Source organism: Neoarius graeffei, chromosome 22 (assembly GCF_027579695.1).
Source record: "Neoarius graeffei isolate fNeoGra1 chromosome 22, fNeoGra1.pri, whole genome shotgun sequence".
Taxonomy (NCBI): domain Eukaryota; kingdom Metazoa; phylum Chordata; class Actinopteri; order Siluriformes; family Ariidae; genus Neoarius; species Neoarius graeffei.
The window spans coordinates 47,758,263-47,779,001 of record NC_083590.1 but is presented as its reverse complement, the minus strand read 5'-3'; the positions used below and the strand labels follow the sequence as shown (position 1 = coordinate 47,779,001).

The 20,739-nt window shown below is 42.1% G+C and overlaps 1 protein-coding gene across 1 annotated transcript in view; it reads right to left on the bottom strand.

Annotated features, from left to right (window-relative positions):
• Positions 1-20,739, bottom strand: part of LOC132870906 (probable ATP-dependent RNA helicase ddx6) — a 108,550-nt gene that overhangs the window by 48,375 nt on the left and 39,436 nt on the right. Inside the window, exons 2-3 of the mRNA XM_060904883.1 lie at positions 15,554-16,466; positions 15,360-15,423 (exon numbers count right to left, since the gene is read on the bottom strand). Coding sequence (XP_060760866.1) covers positions 15,360-15,423; positions 15,554-15,732 — 243 coding nt within the window. The 5' untranslated portion in view covers positions 15,733-16,466. The remainder of the gene's footprint in view (positions 1-15,359; positions 15,424-15,553; positions 16,467-20,739) is intronic.

Here is a 20,739-nt window from a genome sequence, read left to right as displayed (position 1 = left end):
GCCGTGGTTTGTAAGCATGGCGCAAATGCCGTAAACCGGTCTGTCATTGTCGCAAAAGAAACCTACCCCCCCCCCCCCCCCATTTTTATTGCAAAATTAGATGATTTACTAAAATGATATTTTTGGCGGCCAAATTCACGGAATTCCGCGGATTTTTCACAGCCCTGCAGAAATCTGGCGTGTGAATAAGTATTCAGCCGCTTTCATATGAAACCCCTAAATAAGAGCTGCTCCAACCAATTCACTTCATAACTCATAATTAGTTGATTAAGCTCCACCTGTGTGCAATCAAAGCGTCACATGATGTCTGTATAAATCAACCTGTCCTGGAAGGACCCTGACTCTGCAACACTACTAAGCAAGCAACATGAAAACCAAGGAGCCTCCAAACAGGTCAGAGACAAAGTTGTGGAGAAGTATAGATCAGGGTTGGGTTATAAAAAATATCCCAAACTTTGAATATCCCAGGGAGCGCCATTAAATCCATTATAGCAAAATGGAAAGAATATGGTGCCACTACAAACCTGACAAGAGAAGGCCCCGCCCACCAAAACTCACAGACCGGGCAAGGAGGGCATTAATCAGAGATGCAACAAAGACACCAAAGATAACACTGAAGGAGCTGCAAAGATCCACAGCAGAGATGGGAGTATCTGTCCATAGGACCACTTTAAGCTGTACACTCCACAGAGCGGGGCTTTATGGAAGAGTGGCCAGAAAGAAAAACAAAAAAAACAAAAACACATTTGGAGTTTTCCCAACAGTATGTGGCAGACTCCCCAAACACATGGAAGATGATTCTCTGTGTTGATCTTTTGGGCCATCATGGGAAACGCCATGTGTGACGCAAACCCAACACCCTGAGAACACCATCCCTACAGTGAAGCATGGTGGTGGCAGCATCCTGCTGTGGGGATGTTTTTCATCTGCAGGGACAGGAAAGCTGGTCAGGACTGAAGGAAAGATGGATGGCACTAAATACAGGGCAATTCTGGAGGAAAACCTGTTTGAGTCAGCCAGAGGTTTGAGACTGGGACGAAGGTTCACATTCCAGCAGGACACTGACCCTAAACATACTGCTAAAGCTACACTGGAGTGGTTTAAAGGGAAACATTTAAATGTCTTGGAATGGCCTAATCAAAGCCCAGACCTCAATCCAACTGAGAATCTGAACCAATACAAGATGAATACTTGAGCACACTCCAGACTTCTGTTTTTTCCATCTTAAATCACTGTCTGTGTCACAATTTAAAAAAAAAAAAGAGGGGGGGGGGCACCTTTAAAGTTGTAGGCATGTTGTGTGAATCAAATGGTGCTAACCCTCCAAAAATCCATTTTAATTCCAGCTTGGAATGCAACAAAACAGGACAAACACCAAGGGGGATGAATACTTTTGCAAGGCACTGTATTAATACAATAACCTCTTACAGTTGGTGACTTTTTGTAGAGCGTGATGTGCTCCATTAAAAAGTTTACTAGGAGAGGGTATGAAAATATGAACGCGCTAGGATTGCGAGATCGTGCATAACACGCCGTCATCCCATCATGCCACTCTAACTGATCGATATCATTTGTGGTATTGAAGAGGAAAAGAGGGGGCTGTGGTCAGACACGCATAACAGCGGTCATGTACAGGTCACAGCATTAGTACATTTATTTTGTAGGTACCGTCACGTCTAGAACTACAAATCCCATCAACCAACTTCCGCGATGACCTACATCACATCCTCCCTGAAGCCATAAGTGGCTCAGTCAACTTCCGTTCTCTCTCTCTCTCTCTCTCTCTCTCTATCACGGACCGTCGCGTCATGCAGACACAAAGAGATACCCTGCTCATCAGAACATCCGAGATCAAGGCGTCTTTCTTGTAAGAAAAAGAAGACTCCGCGCGCTTTCGTATTTACCTCTGGCCACGGTAAAAGAATACTTAAGTTGCGCCGTCTCACTCATATTGAGTTACAACCGGTTTTGTGTTTATTATAAGTAACGTTATGACTGCCGCCCAAGCAGTTAATTAAGAGTTAGAAGCGACCGGATTCCTTCTGACTTAATCGCTGTACACATTATTGTCAGAGACTCTTCCTCACGAACAACAAAACGTCGGCTCAATAACTCTGCTTGTTACAGAAGAGCTCTGTGAAACTCCGCGGAACTCCGGGAAATCTCTGCATCCCGCATCGAGATATCGATTACTGGAAGTAAGGCTGGCATTTGGGCAAATTAGTCTTAGGAATTACAACCCCGATTCCAAAAAAGTTGGGACAAAGTACAAATTATAAATAAAAATGGAATGGAATAATTTACAAATCTCAAAAACTGATATTGTATTCACAATAGAACATAGACAACATATCAAATGTCGAAAGTGAGACATTTTGAAATTTCATGCCAAATATTGGCTCATTTGAAATTTCATGACAGCAACACATCTCAAAAAAGTTGGGATAGGGGCAATAAGAGGCTGGAAAAGTTAAAGGTACAAAAAAGGAACAGCTGGAGGACCAAATTGCAACTCATTAGGTCAATTGGCAATAGGTCATTAACATGACTGGGTATAAAAAGAGCATCTTGGAGTGGCAGCGGCTCTCAGAAGTAAAGATGGGAAGAGGATCACCAATCCCCTTAATTCTGCGCCGACAAATAGTGGAGCAATATCAGAAAGGAGTTCGACAGTGTAAAATTGCAAAGAGTTTGAACATATCAGCATCTACAGTGCATAATATCATCAAAAGATTCAGAGAATCTGGAAGAATCTCTGTGCGTAAGGGTCAAGGCCGGAAAACCATACTGGGTGCCCGTGATCTTCAGGCCCTTAGATGGCACTGCATCACATACAGGCATGCTTCTGTATTGGAAATCACAAAATGGGCTCAGGAATATTTCCAGAGAACACAATTCACCATACCATCCGCCGTTGCCAGCTAAAACTCTATAGTTCAAAGAAGCCGTATCTAAACATGATCCAGAAGCGCAGATGTCTTCTCTGGGCCAAGGCTCATTTAAAATGGACTGTGGCAAAGTGGAAAACTGTTCTGTGGTCTGACGAATCAAAATTTGAAGTTCTTTATGGAAATCAGGGATGCCGTGTCATTCGGACTTAAGAGGAGAAGGACGACCCAAGTTGTTATCAGCACTCAGTTCAGAAGCCTGCATCTCTGATGGTATGGGGTTGCATTCGTGTGTGTGGCATGGGCAGCTTACACATCTAGAAAGACCCCATCAATGCTGAAAGGTATATCCAGGTTCTAGAGCAACATATGCTCCCATCCAGACGACGTCTCTTTCAGGGAAGACCTTGCATTTTCCAACATGACAAGGCCAAACCACATACTGCATCAATTACAGCATCATGGCTGCGTAGAAGAAGGGTCCGGGTACTGAACTGGCCAGCCTGCAGTCCAGATCTTTCACCCATAGAAAACATTTGGTGCATCATAAAACGGAAGATACGACAAAAAAAGACCTAAGACAGTTGAGCAACTAGAATCCTACATTAGACAAGAATGGGTTAACATTCCTATCCCTAAACTTGAGCAACTTGTCTCCTCAGTCCCCAGACGTTTACAGACTGTTGTAAAGAGAAAAGGGGATGTCTCACAGTGGGAAACATGGCCTTGTCCTACCTTTTTTGAGATGTGTTGTCATGAAATTTAAAAATCACCTAATTTTTCTCTTTAAATGATACATTTTCTCAGTTTAAACATTTGATATGTCATCTATGTTCTATTCTGAATAAAATATGGAATTTTGAAACTTCCACATCATTGCATTCCGTTTTTATTTACAATTTGTACTTTGTCCCAACTTTTTTGGAATCGGGGTTGTAGCTTTATGAAGTAATGTGAATTTAAACTCAGAAACTGTTTAATTGTGCATACTGACCATCGAGTTCTACATATCCTCTCTCCATTGTTTTAAAAGATAAGTTGTGCATGCTCTCTTCTATCCTTACTAACATCCTTAATTTCCTTATTAAACATATTTTGACCTCATCAAGATTTCAGTGAATTTGGTAATTTTATAGGGAGTGGGTTAAGAAAAACGTTAAGAAAAAATGTGGAATATTTGGCCTTGATAACGGATATGTGGTCCAGCTGCAACATGATGCCCTATATGTCAGCTACCGTACATTATGTGGACCGAGAGTGGGCAATGCAGTCCAAATGCCTGCAGACGAGTTTCATGCCAGACACACATTCAGCAGACAATTTAGAAGACGCATTGCGCGAGACACTTGCCGAATGGAAAATAGAGGAGAAAAAGATCGCCTGTATAACAACGGGGCGAATATTGTCACAGCCATCAGGCAATTGAAATGGCCGTGGTTAAGTTGTTTTGGGCACAATTTGAACCATAACCATCTCGCTTGCGCAACAGAGGGCCAGTACAGACCGAGCGTTTGAGTTTGCCGAGCAGTCAACACTGTTTGCGCACAGCCGGCTTCGGAGAAATGAGCTGCGCAAAGCGCAGGTGGAAATGAACCTCCCCGAGCACTCACTGATCACGGTAAGATATTAATCTGCTCTAACAATGAAAGACTAGTATTCAAACTATGAGAAGAAACTACACTTAAGCTATTACTCATTGTTTATTTACGCCATATCAATTGAAGATGCGTTTCGGCCTTTAGTGCGCACCTGAACGCGCTAATTTTTCCAATTTATTAGTGTTTGAATTATTGCACCAGCTTTTAAAATCATGACTTAATATATATATATATATATATATATATATATATATATATATATATATATATATATATTTTTTTTTTTTACTGTCTTTACATTTGTCAGAATCACCTTCATTCTTCCATTTGGTTTGACATTATGGCTTAGAGTGGACCATTTTGAGTCTGAAAGTAGGCCTATTTACCAGATTAAAGTTATTTGACTTCTGCCGAAGTCTGCGCTTCACTGCCATTTGATAAGGTGCAATATTTCCTGACTGAAGTCGTTAATAGTGGCTATTTGTTTGAACATGACAAATTTTACATTAAAATATAGTGTAGGCTAAAAAATGAAGTCAAAATTTATTATTAGTAGCATACTGTATTTGTGTAACCACGTTATGTTCACTAGCACGTCCCTGCACCATAGCCTACGTGAACAAGCGGTAATAGGATATTACTTTATAATGATTTATATAATTATGTATTTGTTATATATTTATATATTAAACAAAACTAACTAACTAAACTAACAAAAAACTAACTTTTTAGGTTAAATAGGCCCAGATGATACCGTATATGCATGATTATGACAGGAGGGGGCATGGTATCACGATGGTGGCTCTCCATCGTGATGGATGACCACCATCGTCGATGGACGATGGCATCGTCTATCGGGACAGCCCTAGCGTGAAATATTGTTGCAAGTGGTATTTTGATGCAGTCATGTCAAAAAGGCAGTTGAATGCACGGTCTCATTCAAGAAGAAGGAAGACTTGCATGATGCTTGAACATAGATCGGTAAAATAGACCCTAGTAGGACTTGGTTTCGTGTATTTCGGTCTGTAGAGTTATGAGTTTGGCCGCTGTCCATGGTGTTTACGTTTCATGTGGCCGCCGAGCCAAGTACCTTGACTTGCAGTGAATGTTTGTTTTCATGCCGCCGAGCTATTTTTATGTATTTTATTTTTTAAAAGGACTTGTCTGTAGGTGTGTGTTTTATGTTTACAACACATAGGTCTACATTATAGCGCACGCAGGCTTGTGTGGTTATCTCTGGCCATGCCCCTGCGTGAAAGTTACGCAGTATCACTGTCCTGTCCGTGGTAATAATCAGAACCGGCTCTGTAATGATAATGCGCGCGTTCTTCTCTCCCTCTGTGGTCGGATGTGTTGAGCGATGTGAGCATGGGCCTTGCGCAGCTACGCTGAGCCAAACGTAACCCATCGTAGGCTTCTAGGCTAATTACGCGCTTACACTGTAAATGCTTGACACGTATTGCAAATAAAATAAGAGTGTTTTCCTGGCCAACGGTAAGGGTAGGGTTGACAGGTAGCCTATGAGGGGCCTAGCCCCTGGGCCACAGGTGTTGATAAAGCGCCCCTGCGGACATGGAGGAGACCGAGGAACCTGTGGTGGACGACCCTGCAGAAAACGCAATTTCTTCCAGTAATGAAGTGCACCCCTGGCCCTACATACATGATCACTTCAGCTTCGTAGAGAAAAGGGGTGACAGTTTCATTATGCAATGCAGATTATGTGTGCCCAAGAAGACAACCATTGCGGCATACAAAAATTCGACGTCTAATCTGCGCAAGCATGTTGAGGTAAGTATTGTCATTGGCATTATAATCACGGGCGCAGATAGAGGGTGGGATTCGTCCCACCCAGATTTAAATTCACCTCGTTCGGTCCCCCCCCCACTTATAGGGAGGAAAAAACGTCTATGCTGTCTTTCTTTGCATAAGGCAAACCTCACGGAAAAATCAAAAGACTAATTACCATTCGGTTTATTGAGGTGCACAGCAGTGTATACATAGTTGCAACAACTCACATAAAACAAAACAAAGACTGATATTCGGTTGGTTGAGCTGCGCAGACTGCACAGGTTGCGAGCTCGAGCTTGGTTGCTATGGTTACCCACAAGAAGTTTGACAGGCATATCGGGGTTGGTTTGCTGGCTGCTTTGTCCCCCCCAGTTCAAAAAACGTATCTGCGCCCCGATCATAATGTTTCCTTTCCATAGTAAAACCGACAATAGGCTGGTTATATTCCAAAAATAGTGGATGGCATTGCTAATGTTGAAGTAGCAACCTGTTGGTACTGTAACATAACGGTAACTAGTCTGTTATTTGGTTGGCTAATCATGCAAGCAAGTTAGCTCGCCAACCTGACGTGATCAGTCCTCCTACCATTCTACATCCAACAGGCCAGAAAGGAATACTAAGCAAAACAAATAATGTTTGAATTGAATTGTTCAATAACACACAGTGCACACAGGCAAGCTACGAGATTTCGGTGCAACATTTCACTTTCATATTTCGTGTACAATGCTTTGTGTGGGGTCAGGGCGATGTAAACGACATGACTGTGTATTGACCTTTTTTGTTTGTCTCAGTTTTAATGCAGCATTATCCTAAGCATTCAATTTGATACACTTCCTTTAAATAAAACATCTGGGTTGAGATGTACATATATCCTTGTTTCCTCTTCTTTTTCATTTTTGCACAACACAATGGAGGCAGAAAACACCCACTGTTAAAAGTAACGTTTTACTTTTACTCAAAGTACATTTTAAATGATCTACTTTTTACTTTTACTTGAGTAGATTTTTTGTTTGGTAACTTTACTTGTACTTAAGTAAAATTTCATCAGAGTAACAGTACTTGTACTTGAGTATAATATTTTAGTACTCTTTCCACCTCTGCCAAAGAATACATCCAAAGGTGGAATGGCACTTTAAGGATGGCCTTAGACTCACAGCAAACCCAAGGAAGTGCGCAAGTGGGTGGGTGGAAGTATGATCTCTGGACTTCCACTTGAGTCATGGGAAGGTGCGTCCACAAGTTGATAAGCCTGTCGTGATTGCAGCCTGCCCAAGACCAACAAGAGTGCTCCGGGAGCATAATATCCCCCGCTGGCAACTCGGCCATAACCAGGGGTTTCGTTAGTATGGAAAAACAGATGAAATGTGAAAAGTAACAGATTAGGCTAGGGGTCATGAGGGCCATGTGGGTCCAGGCTATGCCCTGGCAAACATGTTAGATTTCTGTTATAATTACGTGAAAAGAAGCTGTTGTTACGCAAATATCCAACTTTTAATTGCACAGCGCAAGAAAACTGGGTCCTTGGCTCGCGGCCATGTTGTGACGTCAGCGGGAAAACACGCTGCGGTTCACTGGCTGTTCTACTCTGGTTCTACTCAATGGAAATGGCGCATGAAAACGCCGGTGAACTCTAGTGTTAGCTCTTCCTCTTCTGGGAGTCTAGAATTGTGTTGATCTCTTCCGAATAGAATCTATGATAGTCTACCCTCTTTACCCTTTGCCTCTCGTTGCTAGGCGGCAGTTACATGAAAGCCGCAAGCTTTCACAAGCAAATACATGACTGATATCACGCCGACTTTATGATTACATTTATGATTATCATGTAGAATCTATAGCTCTACGTACCTTTATCTTATGTCGTTTCACAACACATGTTCTGACAGGAGGACTGTCTTTGGATCTGGCATAGCTACGAGTAGACCCCCTCCGGAATACTGGCAGCGTTGCCAGATTGGGAGGAATCCCGCCCAGTTGAGCGGTTTCAAGTGCATTTTGGTGGGTTTTGAACATATTTTGGGCTGGAAAACTTTAGCAGTATCTGGCAACAGTATCTGGCAACAGATACTGCTGACGTTTTCCAGCCCAAAATATGTTCAAAACCCACCAAAATGCACTTGAAACCGCCCAACTGGGCGGGAAACCTCCCAATCTGGCAACACTGTGTAGGCACTGCTGATGGTAGTAACACACATTTGTGCTGAACTGAATACCCAAGAGATTCTTTTAAGCTGGGAAGGGTGTCAAAACAATCCAAATCGAAGTGTTCAGAGCACAGGACGGATGTTGGTGAGGGCTCCCACTTGTCACGAGTGCGCCTGACTTGCTTCACCCACTTCGCATGCAGCTCGGGATCTCTGGGAAACTTGAATAAACTTACCCCATCCTTGTGGGTTTTGGAGCAAAAGCCGGCAACACAACGCGAAGTCATAATAACTAATTTTATATATATATATATATATATATATATATATATATATATATATATATATATATATATATATATATAAAAATTGCGTGGTCCCCGTGGTAGTGGGGGCACTTGGGGCAGTAACCCCCAAACTGGGAGAGTGGCTCCAGCAAATCCCAGGAACAACCTCTGAAGCCTCAGTCCAGAAGAGCGCAGCCCTAGGAACATCAAAGATACTGCGCAGAACCCTTAAACTCCCAGGCCTCTGGTAGAGGACCCGAGCTTGAGGATGACATGGATACCACCCCCCACTGGGGGTAAGGAGATTTTTTTATATTATATATAAAATGTATAATAATACTAATAATGACAAACTGAACACCTGTCGCATCAACAACAAACTGGTAAGTTAGGAGGAAGGTTCTTTCGCTGACATCATATAGCTCCTCCTCCTCCGTCTCCTGTGTAGGTATCATGCCGCCATTCTGTGTCTAAGAACTACAACTCCCAGTCCTCTTCCGCGTGACCTACATCACGCGTGGGCGGGATCATCTACGTCAGTCCGCCATGCACGCATAAGTCCAGGCGGAAGCTCCGCTCTTTGTCTCTCGTGTCCGGATTCCAAGGAATCTAGACGCACAAAAGAGATGCTCTCAAACCCGAAAACACTTCCTTCTTGCAAGATTCACCATCCAGCGCGTTCTGTGCTTAACCACTGGCCAAGGTAAAAGTCCAGAATAGCGCGATCTTTAAACTCAACCTGAGTTACAACCGGTTTATTCGTATTAGAAGTGACGTCACGACTGCAGCTCAAACGCAGTTTTAATTTGTAATTAGGAGTGACCAGAATTCCTCCTGATTGAAGTTCTGTGCACATTAATCAGAGACTTTCCTTTCATCACGAACAACGCGTCGGATCAAGAGAAGTTCTCTGTCCACGGAATCGACTCACGTGCTTCATGAACAGCGAAGCTCTGCAACGGCGAACATCTTCTCAGAACTTTGCTAGAGGCAAGATATTGAGTAAAATATTTGGGCATAATAATTAAGCTAGTTTTAGGAAGTTGCTTTATTGAAAGTGTGAATTTAAACCCAGGTTTATTCATTACACTATTAGACACGCAGCGTGTTGAACTGAATTGTTCTGTTTGTTTAATCTCATTTGTTTTCAGCTGATAGGCTGTGCATGTTTCTTTTATCTCTTACTAACAATTCTCTTAACACACATTTTGATCTTATTAAGAGTTCAGTGAGTTTGGTAATGTTATGAGTGTGGAATCCTTTTGTTACTTAGAAACACGTGCTCAACAGGCCTGACCACGCCTGATACACTTTAGATAGCTTCCCTTTTGTCTTAGCTTAGCAACACGAAGCTAATCTGGGCCTACCTCATGCTCAAACATTTTGGTTAGCTATTGAGGTATTTCACTCACGTGACCAAGTCATGTGATGCTGCCATTTTGGACTGCACGGCTCGAATCAGTTTGAATGCGAGGAAGGCGACAAACGAAAAACAAAAGAAAAAGGAGCGAGATGCAGAAAACACCTTCACTATCCAGCGACGTAGGGCATTTACAGGGTGAGCAGAGGGAGAGGTATTTGCAAAAATTGAGGTTAGCAGGCTTAGAGAACGATGTTTACCTGCTTCCACCAGGATTGTTTACTGACGTATGGAAGTACACGAAGCCCTCGTCTTTACCTGACTTCGGCCCACATGATCTGTATACCCATGTCGTTAAAAACCCATCGCCATACACAGGTATTGATCTGAAAGCGTATAAGAGTTTGGATACCTACAAATATTTTGTGTGTCAGGCTGGGTAACATGCCTACATCAGCGGGTCGTCCCTGGAGCCGGTGGTCGCCATCTTATTACAGCTAAGGTTTGTTCACATTTTCATTTACTTTCGGTCCTCAGGATAAATAAAATGTTATTAAATGTCATTGAAATAACTTCTTAGTCTGTTGAGACATGGCCCGTTATAAATTTGCTGTTACCAGGCAATGACCAAGAACTGTATTATTAGGGTTGGTGTCTGTGTTGTAGCAGTGTACTAGCAGCTAGCTGTTAGCACTAGCTAATGTCAACAACAGTAGCTAGTATGTTACTGTAGCAATGTTTACGTTCAGTCATTTGGATGACTGTTAAAACCTTTCAGTCTCAAGTTTTTCCTTTACTGGATTTACTAGTTTACTGAGCTAGCGCGTGCCGGCCCCCGGGGCGGACACCGGGGCTTCACGTGACCCTGTGACGTCAGGTGAAATACCTCAATACAGAACTAGCCTTTTGTCTAAACACATGGTCAAGCCCCTCCTCCACACTCAACATACCAAAACATCAGATAAGAACATTCCAAACTTTATAGCTCCCTCATACACACACACACCTTGGCTCAGGCCTAGGGGCCTAACACACACACACACTAATTTTATTTATATATATATATATATATATATATATATATATATATATATATATATATATATATATATATATACACACACACATACACACACATATACATACACACACCCCTCACTGCTTGTATATATTGATTATTTTTATCTTTGTATAATAAATTCATTTATCAAAGCTGTGTATTCATCTTGTTGGTGTGAACAATATCTGAAGTCCCCAATCGCCAAGAATTCAAAAAGGTGCAGATTTATGTAATATAGTAAGTGATCAATAATAATTAGGAAATATACCATAATCTAGCTGTTTGGTAATTTATCCAGGATTAATGGTATGATTCACTAAATGATTCATTGAACGATTCACTAAATGATTCACTGAATGATTCACTTCAAATGAGAATGATTCTATGGTATGATTCAATTCAAATGAGTCAAAGTAAACGATTCAATGGGATTGATTCATTTTAATTATTAACCTTCAAATTTAATGAGACTGATTTCATGAGATTGATCACTTAATTTCAATAATTGATTGCAACCACACCTGGGTGCTGCAGCCCCGTCAAATTTGCCCGAATAGCCGCGTTTATCATAACTTGTAAAATAGGCGCCTTCGTGAATTAATAATATATGGATCATCGGGAATTACTTATGTTATAAAACATCGCCAAAGATGTCAAAAACGTGTCATCAGCACTTTAAGCGTAGCGGTCGAGGCAAAAGCACTTGTGCTGGGAGAAGTAGGCACCGAAGGGAAAGTGGGCTTTGCGCTAACGTTTACAACCGGTGCTGCAAACATCTGCATGGGAACCGTTGTTACCTGACTGGCGGCAAAGCGTTTATGCTTTTCCCCTTTCATGTGACCGTCAAGGGCAGTAGAGCCCATTGTTCCCAACTTTAGGTCTTTCTTGCAGAGTTTACACTGAGCTTCATTTTCGGACGTTGCTTTTGACAACCAACCGCTATATTTCTGGTCCTCAAGCCACTTGTCCCTAAACTTACACTTCCCCATCCTACATGTCTGCCACGCTAAAGAAACCACTTCTTCGTCTTTTCCCACAACACTATAAGGAAAACACTGCCCCCTAAGTGTTGTGTGACGCCTGTACTTTTAGGTACAGAGCGGTCTTTTTGCCATCTTCTTGTTACACATTGACGTGCGCTGTTTGAACAACGTTAGCACGGAAAAAATAAATAAATAAAAGTACAAACATATATTTTTGTGCCCCGATGAAATTTAATGCCACCCATATGAAAATCAATGCCACACTTCGAAATATTAGCAAAATATAAGGCTATTTAAGGCCTTAAACGCCATATACTGTATACCAGACTTTTTAAAGGGATACCAAATATAATATATACAGTTGCTGATGTGACAAAGTAACGTATTAAGTATTCTGTCAAATTTATGTACTAGAAAACAACGAAATATCTTGGTAATTGTAAATATAATAGTCGGTACGCTAAACGGCACAAGAGTCGCCATTTTTAAAAGACCGTGACACCAGCGCTACCGACTGCACTAGGACAGAAGCGTGTAATCATGGCGTCGGGCGCATTAAGTGAAAGCGACAGCTCTGTCGAATCGTACGAGGAGATCCCGCAAGACACACTGCAAGCAGGCTATGGCTTAGAAGGGTACCAGTTTGAACCTAGGAGAGGTCCTCTCGACTCCGGTGATGACGAAAGAAGAGAAGAAAGCTCGAACTCGCTTGGTGTTTTTCAGCGGAAACGAGTGAAAAGACACGTCTGGAGGATCGTTATGCTTTCCATCGGCCCTGTTATTACACCCGAAAGCAACACACTGTGGCATTGTGTAGCCGATCACTTACAATTCATCCTACTTTCCGATTCACACGCGCCATTCCCAACCTCAATGAGCCAACACAACTGGGCACATACATACGTCATGAGTGTCACGCAGAGAAAATGAACGTGCATTCTGATTGGATAAAATGAATATCATGGCGGGCTGTTCAAACTGCGGAAATGGTTTGCTCGAGCTACTTTCAAAACACTAACTTTCCAACCTTAGAACAAAAAACTTTTATAAGTCTTGAATAAGGTTCGTTAATGTGGGTTTTGTTATATTTACTCTATATATTGCCCTCTGTTCCCCTTTAAGGATCTGCAGACACCCTGATTACAGGAGGCTTGTGCCTGATTTTTTTTTTTTTGGAGGTCGCCACCAGCCCGCTGACTGACCTCACTTAAAACGGGGCACCAGATTCAGTCCAGCGAACACGTTTTTATTTACACATTATCATGGATGCAAACGGCGCGCCTTTTGGCGGATGCCGCCTTTTTCACGGCTGTCTGGGGGACTTGTGTGAATCGCGCAGATCCGATGAGTTGTTTTTTTTTTTTTTTTTTCTGGGGGGGGCGTTGGAGTGTCTGATTATAATTTCAAAGTAAATTCTGTATTAAAATTACTAAATAAGCAAATGCCGTTACAGTCCATGAAACATAGGAAGTACAAGTATGAAAAGAAAAACGGTAAATCAGAAAGAAAGCTGCGCACGTAAAGCCAATTACGTAACTTGCGTTGGACTGATGGAAATCCTTGCGCGTGCAGTGAAGTGCAGCCAGCAGCAGATAATGGCGCGCAGCCAATTGGCTTTACGTGCGCAGCTTTCTGATTTACTGTTTTCTTCTCGTACTTATGGACCCTTTTCACGTGACGTCACGACAAACGCGGCCGCCATTTTGGACGTGTACTACCAGTAGTTTACCACAGCCAGCATTGAGGAACGGCAGCAAAGAAAGTGTTTATTTTCAGCAAGACTTCCATCATGCCACTATATTGTTGTGCACCTGGATGTAGTAACCATCAACAAACAAGGCAAGGGTTATCATTTTATCGGATCCCGGTAGATGCTGACTGACGGAGAAGATGGATAGCGGCCATTAACAGGAAAGATTGGCAGCCCTCGGCATACCAACGCTTGTGTAGTGACCACTTTGTTGGAGGTAAGACGAATAAAATTAGCCAGAAAAGGCATTACATTGCTGTTAACATTCTGTGGCGGCGAGTGTGTAACCAAATAGGCTAAAATAACCCATTGTAACCCCTTTGTTCTTCTGTAGTAGCTATTAGCTAACAACATTAGCTAGCATTGTGTTCCTTTGCTGTTGGTAGACTGTAGGACAGATCAGAGGCAGTGTCCTACAAACAGCGCTTAATTTGAGGAGGAGCAAGCCGGAGCGCGCTCCGGAACCTCGGGCGTTGGCTCCGGCAGCTGGATCCGGTGATCCGACACCTCTTTTGACTATGTAACCCAAAAAAAAAAAAAACCCCAAATAATTAAATTTAAAAAATGCAAGTTTATTTAGTGTTAATGTCTGATTTTGATATCCGTCTTGTTGGTGATTTCTCTCATGAAACGACATCCACAAAATATCTGCAGATGAACTTAATTTGCAGTGTTATTACAAAACATGCCCAGAAGCGCAGCGCAGCGCCCCCCTCCCCCCCTCTTTTTTTCCGCACCGGAGCCACTCATCCTCTGCGCTCCAGGACCTCCCACTTTACAAATTAAGCACTGCCTACAAATAAGTGTTCAAAACAAGAGCTTTCAGATCAATACCTGTGTATGGCGATGGGTTTTTAACGACATAGGTATAAAGATCATGTGGGCCGAAGTCAGGTAAAGACGAGGGCTTCGTGTACTTCCGTACGTCTGTAAACAATCCAGGCGGAAGCAGATAGATAAACGTCGCTCTCTAAGCCTGCTAACCTCAATTTTTGAAATACCTCTCCCTCTGCTCGCCCTGTAAATGCCCTACGTCGCTGGATAGCGAAGGTGTTTTCTGCATCTCGCTCCTTTTTCTTGTATGTTCTCCGTTTGTCGCCTTCCTCGCATTCAAACCAATTCGAGCCGAAGTCTGCTACATGTCCAAAATGGTGGTCGCGTTTACGAAGGTCACGTGACTGAAAAGGGTCTATACTTCCTGTTTCATGGACTGTAACGGCATTTGCTTATTTAGTAATTTTAATACAGAATTTACTCTGATGAAATTATTCAGACACTCCAACGCCCCCCCCAAAAAAAACCTCATCGGATCTGCGCAATTCACACAAGCCCCCCCAGACAGCCGTGAAAAAGGCGGCATCCGCCAAAAGGCGCGCCGTTTGCATCCATGCATTATAGCTCATTTACAAATCGCTGTTTTCAGTTTAACACGCCATCCCAGCCTTTTCAGGTTTGCGGTTGTATAATACACAAATCAGAATACGGCAGCTTGTGTGGGACTTACTGAAGTTTTCACTCTATTGTCTTTGGGTGGAAGCTGCAGGCTCTTTTTCCAGTCTTCACCAAACCTAGGACCAAATGAACAGCTCAAGACGACAGACACAGATACTGTAGACACATTTTTGTTTCTAAAGATACGCATGCATCCCTGGCACACTATCACTTTATCATAAAACGTTCGACTGATGCATGACTCACCTGATTCCAGATCCTTCCTGAGAGTCTGCAGCAGGTTTTTGGCCTCCAGTAGCAACTCTTGCGAATGGATTGCTCTGAACGGTGGGTCCCGACTGCGAGCTCAGCCCCCTGAGCTGCCCGTTCTGCTTGCTGATCCCCATTGCGACAGCGCCTACATTCTCCATCTTCGCAGTAGCCATCACGTCTTTTCGTCGTCTTTTGTTTCGCTTTATCAAAAGTTCACCAGTTATCTATCGCTTTTGTCTTTTTACAACAACTGGTATATAAAAGGTCTAATAAAACATTTACAATGGTATAATAGAATCTCAATTAGGTCGTTTAGCATTTAAAAATATTTACAGCTATGTACATGTACAGTGCAACCTCTTCAAAGGAGAGTCACTGACGTCACAGGAATAGGTTTAACATGAACGCTCTTCCAAATGAAGAGAAATAACCATTTATATGCATAAATATAATACACCTGCTCGGAGTATAGAAAATTATACGCCTGCAGGTTGGAGAAAGGACGAGCAAAAAAAGGTTTCTCTTCGAATCAGGAAGTTCAATATTGCTCTTTTTTTTTTTGTGTGTCTTTGTATTGTCCTGAATTTATATTTTCTGGATCACGTGACCTTTCCTTCACAGTTTGTCACTAATTTTTGTCCCCAAGAACAAGCACAAGTCAATCCTTGGTAATGGTGATTAAATAGAACATCCAGGTTTGAAGCTTGTTTGTTTGTCAGAAAAAAACGGGCTCTCTGGTTGTCCGTAAATCCACAAAGCTTAAATCGGCGCTCCCCAGAGACAGACGTCCAAAACTGAAAGATGACTTTATAGTTTCCGTACAGCACTCCAGCATCCAGCTCCGGCTTTTATGGTGTGTATGGAAGTGTGTATTTCTCAGTGTGGTCTTCCAAGTAGACCTGTAAAACTGGGGGGGGGGGGGGGGGGGGGGGGGGGGGAAGGAGTATAATTAGCATTAGAGTGAAATGTTATTACAGAGATGAATTAAGAGACTGAAAGATGCGCCGTCATTCACAAAGAGCCCTGCACTCCCGCGGGAGTCCCGCGGGACCCGATGCAAAGCAGTGCAGCGTAAGACAAATTTTGAAAGCTCACTGCGGGCAGGAGGGGGAGTGCACAATGCGGGCGCGTGCGGGAGAGGTGATAAGCTACAGTCCCGCTAACTATAAACGTGTTTAAAATAAAATTTATAAATTATTAATTTACGTCTATCATATATAATTTGTGCTGGATATTTTATTTGGCATTAATAAAAACATTTTAAGATGCCTAAATTTGCGGATGTGGTCTAATCTCGCGTACGTTTCCGATTCCTTTCCGCTCTTCCGTGTTTGAGATCTCCGATCGTGGCAGAAGAGCAGAGCTCCTCTAGTGAAGCTCACAATGGGCATCTTTGTAAAGCCTCAGCTGCGCATGCCGCCTGGCAACGCGCACCCTCGCTACGTGAAGGATCGGTCAGTGGAGAGCTCAGCATGTTTAATTCCCCAAGCCAATGACGAGAACTTTCGTGAGAAATAACGCGAACGTCTGCATCATGCGGGATTTGAGGGCGGGAGTGGGACTGAAAATCATAATTCTTTGCGGGAGCGGGACTGAAAATTATGTCCCGCGCAGACCTCTACACACAAACCAGTTAAACTCATCATGAAATCCAGGGCTCTACGTTAACTTTTGAAACCACTTGTCGGGTAAAGTTGAAAGGAAATTTACTTGTCCGAAGAAATATATTTGAGAGAGAGAAAAAACACTATTTGTAACCCAACAATCTTTATTGCATCACACCGCTTGTACTCTTGCCATGAGACACTAGAATGTCTCGCCTATATGAAGCTGTACCTTTAAACGTGCTGCTCGAGACGTCAGCATCAGTAGGATGCGATATGCACAGAGAACATTGCGTTCCATCTCCGGTGTCTTGGACCCATTCAAATTCATCCTTCCAAGAATTGAGAAATTTCCGCTCTCTCTTGCCTTCATAGTTCTGCTGTGATCGTTTCCTCTTTTTTTCAGCACCAGATGCCTTGGATTCACTAGACTTCTTTGTGAAGCCGAACTTCAGGGGGGACGTTTTCTAAATGTCTAAATTTTTATAATGAACAACAACAATCCAAAGATTTGGAAATTACCACACTCAACGTAAACATACAGTTGAATAATGATCCCGCCAACAAATCCACGTGTATGACACGATTAAAACCAACCAATCATAAACGACCGTTTACTTTTCAGCTCAAATACACGAAGTGGTGTTGGCCGGTTTCGCAAGCGGAATATTCAGTAGGCTGCATCAGTTGCCGTCACTTTCATAAAATCTGATGCATTTTTGTTTGGGTGTTCCTTTTCACCAATAAAGACATCCTGTAAAATTTTTTGACCATATTCAAAAGTCTAATGGTGGCACCATGAGGTTCATTTTTTGCCAAAAAATGCTTATGTTTTCGCGTAAGGTTTGAATTAGGGATGGCGAAAACTTAAAAAAAAAAAAAAATCTTGACTGACCACCGAGCCTCATTAGCCGGTTAAAGTCGGTTAACCTATTAGTTTAAAATTCTAGAATTGGAATTAGAATCTATTCTAAATCTAACTGCGAGCATCCGCACATTCAGTCCCAGTCGCTGCCCTCCACTCGCATTACCTTTTCTACAGCGCGAAACATTTAGTCAAACGCGGCACTGATGTCGAGGGGTTTGTATTGGAGCGGAGGACAAATGGCTCCAGCTTAAGCTGGGCATACACTGTGCGATTTTTGGCCCGATTTTGACACGATTTTCAGTCGTGCGACTATTTTGGAGATCGGGCCGAGTTTTGGCTCAATCATGCGTCTCGGATCGTGTAGTATACATGGGGTAACGACAAGCGATTAACGCCTCACGACCTCCTCCCGATCGATCGGATGTAAATCAAACCCGTTTGAAATCCTGAGCATCGCATCCGAGCATCGGATCGTATAGTGTGAGAACAGGAATCGTAAGCTGCGTGCCGTTTACCCCTGCGATTCACTCGTACAGTGTGAGCAGCAGCTGAATACTGCGATTGGGAAGAAGAAAAAAAAAAAAAGCGTATGCCCAGCTTGGAGACAGTTTCAGTTGGCCATGATGGCGTTGAAAATAAAGGAATGCACTGGCCAAGGCAGGACTAAACTCCATGTGCCTTCTAATAATAATTAAAAAAAAAAAAAAAAATAGTAATTTGTAAGCTAGAGAGTCTAGCCTGATTACTTTATTTTTCACAAATACAGTCAACTTCTGTCAAGGGTCACACAAAAAACAGTTCTTGGAAATGCATAGGCTAACAAGTTAACAGGTTTAAACAAGTTGAAATAGAAGACACTGGTCTACAAAATACCCCACTCCGAAAATCACTCATTTTTATTCATAAACACAAATAAAATGTAATCCAACACTGAGGCTTTTCTTTCGCCGAGTGGCAGCTGTCTTCAACTGGGGCGGGAGGGCGGGACATGACTGAATGGGTGTTTCTGATTTGTCAGCTGTCGTCCTTACACCGCATGGCGTGCCCCAAGCGTTTACAGAATTCCAGGTTCGCTGCTCCAAAACGATTTTTTTTTTAACTGGTTGACGTTGATTCGGTCAACCATCGGTCAAACAGGCATCGGTTAACATCCCTAGTTTGAATCACAATGTTGGACTCCATTTATTGATTTCCTGTGACCCAGAGATCATGTTAAGAACCTTTGCAAGGGATTGAGAAGCATTTATGTGATTCATAATACATTTACATTGTTTAAAAGTAGTTGAACAATGATTCAATGAACAGCTAAAACTCAAACTGTGCTTGATAATATATTTAGAATATGGACTAAAAATGTGGATCTAAGATATTTGGTATACTCTATAAGGTGCCATAATGTTTCATGAAAAGTGATCGAAATTTTGTCATAAAATAGCAGCTTTTTCCATAACTTTGAGCTCCTGGTGCCACCATTAAACTTTTGAATTTTGTCAAAATATTTCACCCAGTGCGTTTTCTTACCAAAAGGAACATAAAACCAAAAAGGCATCATGATCGGAGGAACTTTTCATTTTTAGGGGGCAACTGATGCACCCTAATAGCCAGTCCCCCCCAGGATTCCGCAGCCTTTGTGATTGTTACGGGCTAAAATATCTGATGTTGCGCGGTGTTTTTTAGGTTTTTGTTGCAATTACATTGCGGGAGGAAGTGAAAGTTGCGAGAAATTGTTGCGATTTTCTCTTTTTGTGATTAAAACTGAGTGATGTTAAATATTAAGTTATTACTGAAAAACTATTGATTAAAAAAAAAAAAACAAAGACACTGAGAAATGGTCCTATAAACAACTTTACCAATATAAAAGATTACCAGGACTACAAAAATGCAGAAAAATGGGCTTTACTTATCCAAATGCTCCTGTTGGTTCAAAAGTTAAAGTGCAGAGAACCTCACAGCACAACATGAAGTTACCTTCAAATATAATATAAATGCCTCAGCTTTCATGTAAGAAAAAAAACTATTAATACTAGTACTGTGTGCAGGCAGTCTCTCCTGAAGACTAAATTAAACAATAATTATAAACTAATAAAATAAATGGCTCAGGCTTCATAGAAGAAAAAAACAATTTGAACAGAATCTCACAGTATGATGCTGAAGCTGCCTAAACAATGGAAAATAAAATACCATTTTGGCAAAAATGTTGGCACCCATTAATTTCTTGTATTAAGTAAAAAAATAATGTGAAGTGCACACAGTCCTTCACTGTAAACATAACACTTTCAGTAACAGAATTTAAGCCTACATAAACACTGACTCACGCATGCTGCTTCTCTTGAACGTATACACGGAAGGTAGTTTGTCGACATCACCTCAAGACGACGCCAACGATTGGTCAAATTTGCGGGAAAGTTGCGGTGATTGGATATAATTGCAACACCGCCCTGAATTCGCGGGGATTGGTTGAATTTCAGGGATCGAAACGGGAATTTGGGGTTACTGGTCCGAATGGAGTAGCACTGGTCTGTATTTATAATTACAAATTTCAAGCCGATTTTATATATTTATTCATACAATACAACCATATTATACACGAGTGATCAATTTCAACTGTCTATAAACTTCTTCCTCAGTCATCTCATTATCATCACAATCTTCAAAACCTTAGGGCTTGGGTTAATTGATCCGTGTATCCTTGCTGGTGCGAGGTTGAT